General features: G+C 41.1%; 1 protein-coding gene across 1 annotated transcript in view; it reads left to right on the top strand.

Annotated features, from left to right (window-relative positions):
* Nucleotides 1–205: 205 nt before the first annotated feature.
* Nucleotides 206–15,914, top strand: part of LOC311236316 (tripartite motif-containing protein 16-like) — a gene marked incomplete at both ends in the record, with an annotated part of 47,584 nt that continues 31,875 nt past the window's right edge. Inside the window, one exon of the mRNA XM_084338392.1 lies at nucleotides 206–556. Within this exon, the coding sequence (XP_084194518.1) occupies nucleotides 206–556 (351 nt within the window). The remainder of the gene's footprint in view (nucleotides 557–15,914) is intronic.

Consider the following 15,914-nt stretch of genomic DNA (forward strand, 5'->3'; position numbering starts at 1 on the left):
CTATCTATGAATTACAGTAAAATAGACACTGTCTCTTTAAAGCGACTCCTCCCCTGAACAGCTAGAACCAGGAAGCACCTCCCACCCAGAGCCATGCTCCCACCAAACACACGGTCAGAGTTCACTCTATAACCAGGAAGCACCCACACGATCACTCTTCCTGAGAAAACAAAACTTAAGAGTGTCGTTGTCTTTGTAGAATAAAATGGCGCAGCAAGGAGTTGATCTGGACCGGGACCAGTTCTGCTGTTCTATCTGTCTGGATCTACTGAAGGATCCGGTAACTATTCCCTGTGGACACAGCTACTGTATGGGCTGTATTAAAGACTGCTGGGATCACGATGATCAGAGGGGGATCTACACATGTCCCCAGTGCAGGGAGACTATTACTCCGAGGCCTGTTCTGAAGAAAAACAACATGCTGGCTGAAGTGATAGAACAACTAATGAAGACAGGACTCCAAGCTGCTCCTCCTGATCACTGTTATGCTGGACCTGGAGACGTGGCCTGTGATGTCTGCACTGGGAGAAAGCAGAAAGCCCTCAAGTCCTGCCTGGTATGTCTGGCTTCTTACTGTAAAACTCACCTCCAGCCTCACTATCAATCTGATACCTTTAAGAAACACAAGCTGGTCAAAGCCTCCACACGGCTTCAGGAGAACACCTGCTCTCGTCATGATGAAGCTATGAAGATTTTCTGTCGTACTGATCAGCAGTGCATCTGTTATTTGTGTTCCATGGATGAACATAAAGGCCATGATACAGTCTCAGCTGCAGCAGAAAGGACGGAGAGACAGAAAGAGCTTGGCATGAGTCAGCAGAAAGTCCACCAGAGAGTCCAGGAGAGAGAGAAGCGACTCAAAGAGGCCCAACAGGCTGTTGATTCTCTCAATCGCTCTGCTGATAAAGCAGTGGAGGACGGTGAGAGAGTCTTTACTGAGCTGATACGCTCCTTGGAGACGAGGCGCTCTGAGCTGAAGAAGGTCATCAGAGCCCAACAGAGGACCACGGTGACTCAGGCTGAAGAACTGCAGAAGATACTGGAGCAGGAGATAGCGGACCTGAGGAGGAGAGCCACTGAGCTGGAGCAGCTCTCACACACAGAGGACCACATCCACTTTCTACAGAGTTACCCCCCCCCCCCCCCCCCCTCCAGTCCCAGTGGGTCTACAGACTCACCCAGCATCAGTGTCCTTCCTCTCCTGTACTTTGCAGATGTGACTGAGGTCGTGTCTGAGCTGAGAGACAAACTAGAGGACGTTCTGAAAGAGCAGTGGCCCAGAATCTCAACAACAGTGAATACTGTTAATCTTTTACTGCCACCAGAGCCCAAGACCAGAGCTGACTTCTTACAATATTCCTCTCAGATCACACTGGACCCAAACACAACAAACACACGTCTGTCTTTGTCTGAGGGGAACAGAAAAGCAACATGTATGCAGCAAGAGCAGTCATATCCTAATCACCCAGAAAGATTTATTGAAAGGTGGCAGGTTCTGGGTAGAGAAGGTCTGACTGGACGCTGTTAATGGGAGGTGGAGTGGAGTGGAGAGGTTCGTGTAGCAGCCTCCTACAAAGACATTAGTAGGCATTAAGGAGAACTGTGGATTTGGATGCAATTCCAAATCCTGGGCTTTAGGTGATTACACACTAAATAATTACACATTCAGACACAATAACAAGAGCATAACAGTACCAGGCCCCCGGTCCTCCAGAATAGGAGTGTACCTGGATCACATGGCAGGTACTCTGTCCTTCTACAGTGTCTCTGACACAATGACCCTCCTGCACAGAGTCAACACCACATTCACTCAGCCTCTCTATCCTGGACTTCGGCTTCTATATGACTTCTATTCATACCCTGCGGCTGAGTTTTGTGAGCTGAAGTAGAGATCAGTGACATTCACAGCTCCTCTACCCAGGGTTTGGGGTTTAAATTGATCTTGAAGATGCTGAGTTGTGAAAGATGAGGTAATTAGGACTCACATTCACTCAGTCACTCTATCATTGTTCTGAGGGACACACACATACACTATGTTTTTCTTTGTTTCTAGTTTCTTGCCTACCGGGGTAAAGTTTGTTTGATTAGATCTTTGCATATTCACATATTTGATTCCTATCTTCAATACTTCTGTCCCTTTGCATGTGGGGAAGTCAAAATCTTTATTTTCATACTCCGGGTAGGCTGGACAACAATATGCAACCATTGTGTATTTGATCACCTTTGGTTATTTTGAATTTCTGTGGGATTTGGGTCTGTCCCTCCTCTCTCTGTTCCAGGGGGGGTTGGTAACAATGTTGTGGCCGGACCTCCATGGGGAGGTTGATTCAGCCTATAACCTTCTCCCTCACCTCTTATCTCTGGGCAGCCGGGACACTTCATACGGGACACTCTTCTATCTTCAAGGCCTTCGGTTGAACCCACAGCCAGGATGTGTGGGGCATGGGTCAGTCGTAAATGCAACTATTTTGTTTTAGAACAGAACAGACCCATCTGCGTTATCAAAAGAACTCAAGGAGAGAGAGAGTTGTGTTCTTCTGGTGGCAGACTTTGAGGGAGACAGACCTAGATAGGAGCTGGCTTAGGAAGAATGACCATTCATTGAATATTGTGCATTTTGTATATTTATTTTGTATACTTTTATATAAATAAACGTGGACATCAAAACCCAGAAGGACCCGTGTGGATATTTGCTTGAAACTTGCCGTTTCACCGACTGAACCTCAATATAGAACTTTGAAAACAATGCAAAGGAATTTACTTGAACTCACTATTTCCATGTGCTACACGAGAAATTCAGTCGAAATCTAACAATCATTGAAATTCAATAGTGTTCAAATGAAACAAGTTAGAGTTCATAGAAACATAAGTATACTCTACAGTATCAATTATACAAATATGTGTGTATGTACACTTTGTACAGCCCACGCTGTTATAAATATACAAATAACTGCTAAGTCTACCCCCGGTACAAATATAACTAACTCTGTTATGTCTACTCCCGGTACAATATATATATTGTAGCTATAATTATAAATATAAGTTTATCCTGTGCAATACAGTACTCCATACTAAGTCTACCTTGATCTGTACATGGAACATAAGATATTTGGAACTTTCTGAACCTATTGTAAATCGTAATATAGATCAGTTTTACTATGTTTGCAAACATTGCCAACATACCCAAAGTGTTTCAGCCACAGAACAAATACAAGCAGCTTACTGTTGTCTAGTGTTAGTCAGTCAGCAGGATATGAAAACAGGGCTCCATTCTTATGTCCGGTGGTAGAGCTACACATTCATGTATGTTTGGATCAATTACCTTTAACATATTCAATCTAGCCAATAAAAAATGCACACATTTGGATATGATCACTTTTCCCTTTGGTGGAATACGTCAGATAACCTTTCTGTTTCAATATGATGCATAATTAAATAGTTCCAAGAGTCAATTATTTTCTTTGTGTTAAATTAGTCAATGGAAAGAAGACAGACGCATAATGGGGTAAACCGTTGTCAGAACTCAGGTAATTTTGACAGTCTTTCGATGCCATTATGTATGACTAACAATCTGTCTGAGTCGATGAGAGCTTTCATTTATGTCTAACTATGGCCCACCATTCAAAATGCCATTCCAGCATTCGTCCCTATGAGACAGTTCTAGTCAAATTCTGCACCGATGCCAACTGTTTAACATGAGTATATGCAACAAGCTCATCCTGGCTGCATATCCTTTCTACTGTCTATATAGAAGCTCATCCTGGCTGCATATCTCTGCTACTGTCTATCTAGAAGCTCATACTGGCTGCATATCTTTTCTACTGTCTATCTAGAAGCTCATCCTGGCTGCATATCTTTTCTACTGTCTATCTAGAAGCTCATACTGGCTGCATATCTTTTCTACTGTCTATCTAGAAGCTTATACTGGCTGCATATCTTTTCTACTGTCTATCTAGAAGCTCATACTGGCTGCATATCTCTTCTACTGTCTATCTGTCTTGTATATTAGTACATTGCATAGTATATTGTATGGTAACTCAGTTACTTCTATTCTGCATCGAACATTGTACATATGTCTATACTGAACACTGTGACCTCTATTTTTACTTCTATTTTACATGCTATACTATTTTATTTCATACTATCTTGTCTAACAGTCTCTGGAGCGAAACAGTAAGAAGCATTTTGTATAAAAGTATTCTGTACTTCTGTACTTTCTACTGTATATCTAGAAACTCATTGGTTTGGATATCATTTCTACAGATTTTTTGTTTTTAATGTTCTGTAATCTGTATATTGGCCTGGTGTGTTATCGTTGTATTAATTGTGATACTGCACACGATAACAATTAAATATAAGGATCTTGAATACAAGGTGTAGTGGTTTATGCCTCAGACCTACTCCTATCCAAGCTCCCGGAGGGTTATCAAAGAGAAGCCGCCTATTCTCAGTCCTTGCCCCACAATGGTGGAATGAACTACCCATCCCAGTTAGGACAGCCTAATCCCGTCCAATCTTTCGCCGTCGACTAAAGACTCACTTCTTCAACCATTATCTGAAATGATTAAAAAAAAAAAAAAAAAAATCTAACCCTGACTAACCTTACTGTCATACACTTGTCCTAATAAACTAACCTACACTGTAACACGCAACACTTTGATGAACATTGTTACTCAGCTGATAGAGTTGTACCCTTCTTGCTGTCTTGTCGTACAGAACTTGTAAGTCGCTTTGGATAAAAGCGTCAGCTAAATGACTAAATGTAAATGTAAATGTTATGCCCTATAGTCAATACAATGACAAGAGATCTTTGGACGGGCCAACTTGGCAACCCTCACTGATTTACAGTATAAACTGGTGGCAGATTATAATGGACACAAGATGGCGCTATTCACCATACAATCATTAGACTCTAGCTTGCCTTCATTTGCACCTTTCCAATGTTGTCCCAGTACACCTGGTGCTGTGCTGGTAAAGACACAATGACATGATGCAGATATTTACATTGCAAAATTATCTGGAATGCTGCCATCAGATTATGTTAAAGGGGCATTTCACCAAAACAACAGCGGCAATTTATTTTACAAATAATCTCACACACATCCAAAAACTCTAAACAGTTTTGCAAATATTAATTTATTTTGACAGTTATTGAGAGTAATGAGTTTTAATATGGCAACCAGTAATGTCATTGGGGACACTGAATCCTTGTGTTGTTAATCACAGCTCAATTAAATTATAAGGTAGCAGTCCCTATAAGACAAGATATTGCTATTTCATCTACATCATGGTGCTGTAATTAACACAAGGATCCAATGTCCCCGATGACATCACTGATGGCCATATTCAAACTCATTTACTCTCAATAACTATCAAACTAAATTAATGTGTGCAAAACTGTTTCGAGTTTATGTGCGTGAGATTATGTGCAAAATAAATCAGCATCGTTTTAGTTGTTTTTTCCCCTTTAATATGTACAAAGTCATTCAAATGTGAGTGACCGTATAAGACAAATTCCCCTCCTCAGTTTTCAATAGACTAAGTTTGCCGAAATGATAAATGTCATTGTCAAGTGCTCATATTAGTATTCAGTATCATGAGTTACAGAACAGAGCGGCCCGTCTGGCCCTGAACTGCTCAATGAGAAACAGTGTGGAGGGGATGCATACCAAGCTGTCGTGGTTGAAGGTGGAAGACAGACTGGATTGCAGCCTGATCTTGTTCATGAGGAATATATATATATATCTGTTTGTATTCACAGCTAACATATACACATGATCGACATAAGTATAATACTAGGCATGCCTGTAGGGAAACGTTCACACTGCTACCAAAATCCAATGCAGCAAAGAAAACTGTGTTATATAGAGCCATGTCATATTGGAATAAACTGCCAGTACAGCTTACTCAGATAACCAGTAAGATAAGTTTTAAAAATAATTTGAAAAGAGCATTGAGAGAAAAAGAAATTAGTTTACATTAAAGAAAAACAGATACTGTAGTTTACACTGTAAAGAAAGATATGACTGTCTGAGAGTTTAATCCCTTTTATTGTATTTTCTGTGATCTGATACTCTGTGTACTGTAATGCTATTTGGAATTATTTTTATATGTAGGAATATTGGAATATATTTTTTTAATGTATGCTACTATAATGTTATGTATGTACTGTTTTTGTTGTGTGTGGACCCCAGGAAGACTAGTTGTTGCTGCGGTGATGACTAATGGGGATCCGTAATAAAGATAAAAATAAAGTTAAGTATTTATACTGTACTCGTGAAAGTATTGACACCTGTCCCTGTTAAGCAAAACAAGAAATTGCATCAGACAAAATAACGTGTTGGACGTTGCAGATTTTAAGCGTTTTATTTTGATCACCTTGTGTGAAAGCAAATCAAACATTCCCAAAAAAAACAAAAGAATATAACAAATAAAAACAACTTAATAAAACTGTGGTTCTAAATGATAAGAGACAGCTGTATTGTCACAGAAGTCATGCGTGTAGAACGCTAAAAGAAGAACCATTGCACTGATGTCGTTAACAGAGAGATTTGGACTCATATTGAACAGAAATAAAATTGACGAGATCAAGAAAAAAAGATGGTAACGGATGGACTTCAGATGTTGTGAAGTGACTGTGGCGAGTAGCGGTGCTATGGGTTCAACAACTCACTCTCACCCTCAAAAGACACAGACACGTTGCAAAGCAGTGAGTTCCGTCTATTCTAAAATGTACCTCAGATACTAATGTGAAAATACAACATTTCACCCAGAATAACAGGCCCTTTATGGCATAATTTCAGAATAACAGAACATGTTACAGGTTGTTCATGTAAAAAGAAAAAGAAAAAAAAGATATATATATATTTTACAGGAATCCAAACAGCCTGTTGAATAAGGAAATCAAATGTGAATCCATGCTATTTTCAATACCCTGCACATTATGAACCTTGCCATGGCTAAGAAGAGCACAGGAGCTAGAGCAGTCGTCTAGCCTGGTCTGTACAGGAGCTAGAGCAGTCGTCTCAGTCATGTAGAGCAGTCGTCTAGCCTGGTCTGTACAGGAGCTAGAGCAGTCGTCTCAGTCATGTAGAGCAGTCATCTAGCCTGGTCTGTACAGGAGCTAGAGCAGTCGTCTCAGTCATGTAGAGCAGTCGTCTAGCCTGGACAAAAAGAGAAAATAACAGAAAAAGATACTTTTGACCATCAGGAGAAAGGAGAAGAAACTAGGGATGCTCGATGTTGGCTTTTTTACCGATACAGATATACCGATATTGTCCAACTCTTAATTTCCGATACCGATATGTGCAGGCCCCCCCCCCCCAAAAAATGGAATAATTTCAGGTAATTAACATTACATATCTCTTGTCTTCCCACATTGCTCACATTGGCTTCTCTCCTGTATGAATGCGCTGGTGAACCTTTAAGTTGTCATATCTACTGAAGCTCTTCTCACACTGGTCACAGTGGTAATGCTTCTCTCCTGTATGGATACGCTGGTGTCTCTTTAATTCTTGAGAGGTCTTGAAGCACGATCCACACTGGTCACAGTGGTACGGCTTCTCTTCTGTATGAATACGCTGGTGTCTCTTTAAGTTTGCAGACTGACTGAAGCCTTCCCCACATTGGTCACAGTGGTACGGCTTCTCTCCTGTATGAATGCGCTGGTGTATCTTTAATTCTTGGGCGGTCTTGAAGCGCGATCCACATTGGTCACAGTGGTACGGCTTCTCTCCTGTATGAATACGCTGGTGTGTCTGTAAGTGTGCAGACCGACTGAAGCCTTCCCCACATTGGTCACAGTGGTACGGCTTCTCTCCTGTATGAATACGCTGGTGTGTCTGTAAGTGTGCAGACTGACTGAAGCCTATCCCACACTGGTCACAGTGGTAAGGCTTCTCTCCTGTATGAATGCGCTGGTGTCCCTTTAAGTGTCCAGAGGTCCTGAAGTGTGTTCCACATTGGTCACAGTGGAATGGCTTCTCTCCTGTATGAATGCGCTGGTGTGTCTTTAAGGTTTCAGACTGACTGAAGCGCGATCCACACTGGTCACAGTGGTAAGGCTTCTCTCCTGTATGAATGCGCTGGTGTGTCTTTAAGGTTTCAGACCGACTGAAGCGCGATCCACACTGGTCACAGTGGTAAGGCTTCTCTCCTGTATGAATGCGGTGGTGTATCTTTAATTCTTGGGCCGTCTTGAAGCGCGATCCACACTGGTCACAGTAGTAGGGCTTCTCTCCTGTATGAATGCGCTGGTGTTTTAGAAAAGCAGCCTTTTTGATGAAGCTCTTTCCACACTGGTCACAGCAGTGAGGCATTGACTTGTTCATATCTCTGCTCGTCGTTGGGGAGCAATGCAGCAATTGTACCTGGAGAAGAGAGAAGTACACCAATGAAGAGGTCAGATTTTGCATGATTGATTGATTGATTGAAAACTTTATTAACAGAATGTGTACGCTCAATACATAAGATAGACCTATCAGAGGTTGTAATATTGTGAAGAGAACGAATGTAATATTTAATTGTGAAGAGAATTACGTCACTGCAGATGCTAGCAGTTAGCTGACCATTATTATAGTAAAATCACATGTTCACCTTCTTCATACTTTGTACCCTTTAACCTCCGTCGGACCGCTCAGGCTAAGCTAAAGAGGTTAATTAACTAGAAGCAATTTAAAAGTAAAGTAAAATTAGGCATTGTATCGCACTCTAAGATCGAGGTTTACCTGAACACATTAGATATAATAGTATAGTAATATAATATATAATATATAGATACAGAGATATAGACAGAGAGAGAGACATTTATAATAATAATAATTATTATTATTTAATAGAATAATTTTCTATAGGCTTGCCGTGGTAGTCAGTGATACTGGTGTCATTCTGTGTTCAGGGCTCCATACTTATTGAAAAAATGCTCATATCCAAAAGTAGTAGATAGATATAGGTCATACATGTAGGTATGCATTTGGTTACACACACACAGAAGTATTCTCAGACCGGTCATTGTGTGTATCACTAGATAAAAAAATGAAAAAACACACAACTGGAATAGAATATCATACAATTTTATTAAAAAAACATAGAGAATAATAATCAACAAGAAACATCAACTGTATCAATTGTACAAGATGCCTCATATGATATTTGGCAGAGAGCGACCACGATGAATTTAGGCAAAATCTACATGTACAAAAAAAGCTAAAAATAAAATTATGCACACATATAAAACAAATAATAGGCGTCTCCTCATGGTTGTATCTGCCTGTTCTGTATCACACTTAGTGATATGCGAAAAAGCAGTTCCTGTCTGGAATGAGACAGAGGGCCACACCACATTCACTCATCTTACAGTGGACACAAAACAGGCGGCCAGTCACGGTAACCAATAACAATTTGTGGTTGTATTTCTAGTCTAGAATGACTAGAAGACCTGTTCACACAACAGCAGGAACTTGCCGTCGTGGACCTAGTGAGAGCAGACAATGCAATCCGTCTCCACCAGCTACGGCAACATCAACCATGTCAGCATCACCACCATCAGACGCATCTTGGTAAACTTGGTAAACGTAACCAAAACACCAAACTCATCACACAGCAGTGGCTGATACTGTAGTTCACGTAGCCAGCTTGAATGAACTGCGAGAGATTCATAACTCGTATAGTGTGACTGTGATCAATACAGGCAGGCCTACAGCAACACACACTTTGATTTGATGCCATGTATACACACACTAGATAGACCAAGGTTTAGATATATATATATATAGATATATAATAGTATAGTAATTAGGGGTGGGACAATACATCGATCCAGATCGATATATCGATCTATTATCAATAATCAAATAGGATCGACCCAACGTAAAAAGATCGATTCATATTGCGATACTCTTATTTTGAAAATCCCCGCGAGTCATATCCGCCGGCGCCCAGTATTGTGAAACTCCGTGTAAACATTACAGCAGTGTTTGCGTCTGCTGTAAAGCACTACAGAGCGTCTATTTTGCGAGCCGATAGTCTGTGCAGTTTTTTCCACGCAACGGGTCAAATGCATATAACAGGCGTTGCATCGTCGCCATTCCTTTATGCCAATGTCGCGTTAAATATCTAAATGAACGTCGCGTTGGCTGCTTAAAAGCTAAGCAGCTAACCGTGAGAGAGAACAGGAGAGTGAAGAGGGGACTTGGAAGGAGGAGGGGTGGGGGCTGTGGGGGACTGTGTGTGTGTGTGTGTGTGTGTGTGTGTGTCTGTGTGTGTCTGTGTGTGTGTGTTAAAGCTCAATATATAAAAACAAAAGTGAACAGGAGGTCTATTTGTATTAAAAACAATAGATTGTTTTTCATTTAAATGTCTGGAAGAGCTCAAAAATAAATACATCAATTGATATTTCCGTAGCCTTTTTTTAGTTGATCTAAATGTGACTGATTGTGTTAAATGGGCACATAATATCGCCTCATATCGATCGCAGGCACCTGAATTGAATCGTATCGTATCGTATCGTGGCAGACTTTGTGATATCGGCAAATATCGTATCGTTGTCCAAAGAATCGATATCGTATCGTATCGTGATGAAACTGATGATTCCCACCCCTAATAGTAATATAATAGAGAGAGAGAGAGAGAGAGAAAGAAAGAGAGAGAGATACAGAGATATAGACAGAGAGAGACATTTATAATAATTATATTATTAATTAACTGTACAACTGTACAAGCAAAACTGTACATTGGAATATTGACGAAACCATACTTGGTCATTTACTGTACATTGGAGGGGGTTGGGTTAGGACATTTACAGGGGCCAGTTTCGAAGTTTTGTTTGGCTTTGGCAATGTAAACATATGTTTCCCATGTCAATAAAGCCCATTTGAATTGAATTGAGATGGAGAGAGACAGAGAGAAAGAGAGAGAGAGAGAGAGAGAGAGACAGAGAGAGAGAGAGACAGAGAGAGAGACAGAGAGAGAGAGAGAGACAGAGAGAGACAGAGAGAGAGGCAACGTCATCTTTCCTTCCTGCATAAGCCGTCAACTAGCAGTCCGCGTTTAGACAGCGCGGGTGACCAAAACTACAAACTCGTCACACAGCAGCCAGTAGCTGATACTGTAGTTCACCTAGCCCGCAAGATGAGTTGTTACAGAGCATTATTCTGCTTAGCTTAGTTGGAATACTCAGTTAAGAGATAACATTGCAGTAGTTAATGTTTTAGCGTGACGTGGGTATATACACTGGTGGTGAGGTTTGCAAAGCATGTTAGACTACTTTTAATTCATAACGTTCCGTCGGGGCCACATCAAATATTCCACAAAAAAAGGGTTTCAAGTATTCCAAAAGAAAGTACAATGTTGCACATAGAAGCAGCTCGAGATGCGTTGTTACAGAGCTGGTCCACGCTGCTATTATGAAATGACAATTGCGAAGCAGCCCAAAAAGCAGAAAAGTATGTAAGCTTAGGGGTGGACGGTAGCATACACTAAACTACCAATCAAGCACTGTGAACGAAAATTTGGCCCCATAATTACTCATGCGATCCGGATATGGCGTGAATCACAAAAAAAAAATCCTAACCCACATAAATGGCACAATCATACTCCCTTATTCAATAACAATGCACTCTTAATTGAAAAACGACCTATAAGATTCCCTATATGGGAAGAGCAAGGCATACACTCATTAGGGGATGTTTTTAACAAACAGGGTTTTTGTAGTGATAAAGAAATACGCAAAAAATGTAATCTCACCAAGTCCACATGGCTTTTTTACAAACAGTTACAGCTATGTTTGAAGTCTCACGGTGTTCCATTAGACAGACCAATTGAACACCACAGATACCACAAATTCTTCTACGAAAGAGAGACATCGAGAGGTTTCGTTTCAGAATTTTATCATCAATTACTAACGTCCTCGTATGAAACCCTCCAACTAGACTCTGTCTGGAGGAGGGATATACCAGACCTGGAAAATGACTTTGATTGGCAAGGAGCCTGGGCAAATGTCCGACTTACATCAAGGAACCCGGATCATCAACAAATCAATCTTAACTATATTCACAGGACATACTTGACTCCTATAAGACTGTGCCGAATGGGGCTTAAACAAGACTCCAAATGCTCCCAATGTACAAATGGGGATGAAGCGTGATTTATGCACATGTATTGGGACTGCCCACCAGTTAAGGCATTCTGGAAAGATGTGACCCAACAATTATCAAAACTCATATCTTGGAATATACCTGTACACCCCTCGGTATTACTATTGAATGATGTTTTTGAGTTTGCAGTGAATCCACAGCTAAAGAGATTGGTTTTATCGGGTATCACAGTAGCTAAAAAGCTGATCGCATCACGCTGGTTTCAACCGGAAAAAATGTGCCGGAAAGTTTGGTTTCTTATATCTCGATGTGATTTATCAAGAAATATCTACAGCAAGAATTCTGGGTCTCAATGAATCCAAAATGTCAATGTGGTTAGAAGTGGTGGAGAGAATAAAAGCTAGCTTATAATGGTAGTGTCTGGTTAGGTGCGAGGGATAGTGGAGGTACTTCTCAAGGTGGGGTCCGGGAGGGGGGGGGTTCGAGCTGGAGCATATGTGTGTAGGTTTTTTAGATAACAGGTATTAGGGGTATATCTTATATAAGACAATTAACTAAAATGTGATCTCATTGGATGTGCTCTGACAATTAATGCTTGTATATCTTATCGTGTGTCGTCATGTGTTTGTTTAAAAAATAATAAAAAAATAAAATACAAAAAGCTTAGGGGTGGACGGTATAAACGGTATGAATTTGCTCTACGGTATGGATTTTGACTATACCTTGTAACCGGTAGAGCAGCTCTAAAATAGCAATGACGTCATGTAACCACAGCGCAACTATTTCACTCGCATTTGCCCCTAAAAATAGATAGAATTAGTCATAGATAATAGATATGTGCAATCTGGAAAAAGTTATTTTGGGAGGCTTCGCGCAGTGGGCGTGTCAACACGCAATTGTCATTTCATAATAAACACATATCACCGCGGCGCACAGCAAGTTTCAATTTCAGTTCCTGGCATTTTTAACCAGTGGAGAAAGGTAAGATATTTCCCTATCGTTTTTCTTATATGAATTATTCTACGTTAATAAAACATACCTGGTGATCAACTACAGTTTGCTGTGAACATTATGATGTGTAGTGTTCTGACGGCTGGGCAGCGCGAGCTGGATGTTGGATTTTGCGCGAAGCATATGCAGCTGCAGAGCCGCAGAATCCACCATAACCCACTCATCTGTACCGGCACCGTGCAGTACTTCAATTCAGCCATTGGCAATTCAGCTGTTGGGTGGGGGGCGCTGTTGAGCGGTCCCCAGATAGAGCCTTACAACAGCTGAATCTGCTGCTCTGCAGCGACACTCTTTGCAAATAAGTCGTTGCGAGGTGGAGAGTCATCACGCAAACCCACGATAATGTTGCTGTCTGTCTCTGCCAAATTTCTCAGTTCTTCGCTTGATATAATTAATACAAATGTCCAATATAACGGAATTCGTTAGCTCATAAAAATGTGATTATAACAGACTGCTGTTTATTAATGTTGGGCGACTGCCCACAGACACCCATTTGATTTAAAGTCAGCAGCAGCACGGAGTCTCGGGACTTATTTTATTTGGAATATACTATATGCAAAAGTAGCCTAGTTTTAAGTTAAAATATTATAAATCTACATGCCTTGAGGATGTCATTATTTATATAGCCTGCCTATCAGGCAAAAAAAATTATTCGAACGGAAACACTGATACCGTGATATATACCGTTACCGTCTATGCTTCAAATTATACCGTGATATAAATTTTAGACCATACCATCCACCCCTATGTAAGCTTTTCTTTTTCTCTATCTGAGAGAATGTCCGCGAATGTCCTCACGCAGGAGAAAGTTGGCGTGTGTGTTCGTGACACACACAAACACAACGACTGTAAAAAGTCGAGTCCCGTGGATATTATTGCAAGAGATAATTCATACATATTATGAAAAGCCAATCTGTTGTTTAGAATTTGGATGGGGGGTAGCGAGTCTCTTGATACCTCTCACCTCTGCGGGGTCTAACACCTTTTCACAGCGCACATGCCGCTCGTGTGTGTGTGCGCACGTGTATGTGCGTTTCGTGACGTGCTGTAGTTCTCTGGCAAACAGAGATAATTACAATCATACCATCTAGCAAAAATTAAACGTATTTACAAGTCATATTACGTTTAGCAAGTAAGGAGACATATATATTACATTTCAAAGCACTCGAAATTGTCATTTTTCTATTTTTACCGATTTCTGAAAAGCGCAACTTCCTGAGCATTTCTGAGAAATTCTAAATCCCTTTGTTCTCCCCCCACAGGTGCAAAAAGGCCCAAGGGTTAATCTTGGTGCACTCCAGACCCCGCAGAATGTTTCTCAGTGGACCAGTTCCAGGCATACCGTTTATCCAGATGCACAGCATGCATGGAGTGACGTCAGAGAGTTATAGCCAACATGGAAAAAACAGTTGAGACTGCGTTGCTTGTCCCGTTGAATGGGATGTTTCGTTTTGATATAAAAACAAAAAAAAACAGATGGAAGTGTCGATACGAATGGTAGCGTGCACTTTGTGCAGCAAAGACTTTGCCCATCCCCGGAGTGTTTCTAGCCTACACTATCACCTAAATGCCAAGCATGTTGGAGCTACCATGCAAACTAAATCTAACGCCGGTCAGGCTAACATTACCCAGAGTACAAGCAAGCAGGGTCGCCTAACCACACTAGACCAGATGACGGGATTCAGAGCAAACATTTGTCAGACCAAGTGTAACAAATTAACTAACTCATTGGCTCGCTGGATTGCCGTGGACTCAGGGAACAAAATTTACTTTTTGGCTTACCAGCCAAGGTGGCTGGTAGATTTAAAAAACTACCAGCCAGTCAGATATTTTCCCAGCCAAGAATTCAAAAAAGATTTTTTTTGTCACATATATATAAAAATAATTCAGTAAATTTAAATTAGATAAGGTATTACGTTCAAGTAGATAAAGATAAAAATCTAATGCTCTCCACCTGGTCAACTAAGACCACAGTGTCAAACAGACTCTCTAATGCTCTCCACCTGATCAACCAAGACAACAGTGTCAAACAGACCAACTCTCCACCTGGTCAACCAAGACAACAGTGTCAAACAGACCAACTCTGCACCTGGTCAACCAAGACAACAGTGTCAAACAGACTGACATTCTCCACCTGGTCAACCAAGACAACAAAGTTTATCTCAAAACTCCAGTCCTGCAAACCCACCTGGTCCCACCAGGTCTGACATCAAGGCCACCCAATCATCACTTCCCCTTAATTGGCTGGTATCAATCCCCGTTTCCTGAACCTTTCAGCCATTGTGTAGTGTGCTGTGTGCCTGGTGCCAGTGTCTCGCAGCCATTGAGCCTGTAGCCCAAGGTTGGGTGCTACCCAGTGGTGAAGGAGGCCATTTACATCCTACACTGTAAAGTGCTAGGAGTGTCTAGAAAAGCACTATAAATACAATGATAATTCATTCATAGTTTCAGGTCATGACCGTGAATTACATGCATGTATTGATTCTGAATTCCAACTCAACTCCTAACATGAGACAGTGGCTCAGGAGGTAGAGCGGTCGTCTGGTATTCGGAATGTTCCCGGTTCGATTCCCACTCCTCCCGGGCAGCATGTCGAAGTGTCCTTGAGCAAGAAAACGTAACCCCTAATTGCTCCCAATGAGCAGGTTGGCACCTTGCACCGTCGGTGTGTGAATGGGTGAATGTGAGGAACAAAATCGTAAAGCACTTTGGATAAAAGCGCTATATAAATGCACCATTTACCATTTAACACACACATAACACAACACATTTAACACACACTCTTATCCGACCCAGATTTGACCGTTGGGC

This window comes from Notolepis coatsorum (assembly GCF_963971535.1).
Source record: "Notolepis coatsorum genome assembly, contig: SUPER_10_unloc_1, whole genome shotgun sequence".
NCBI lineage: Eukaryota > Metazoa > Chordata > Actinopteri > Aulopiformes > Paralepididae > Notolepis > Notolepis coatsorum.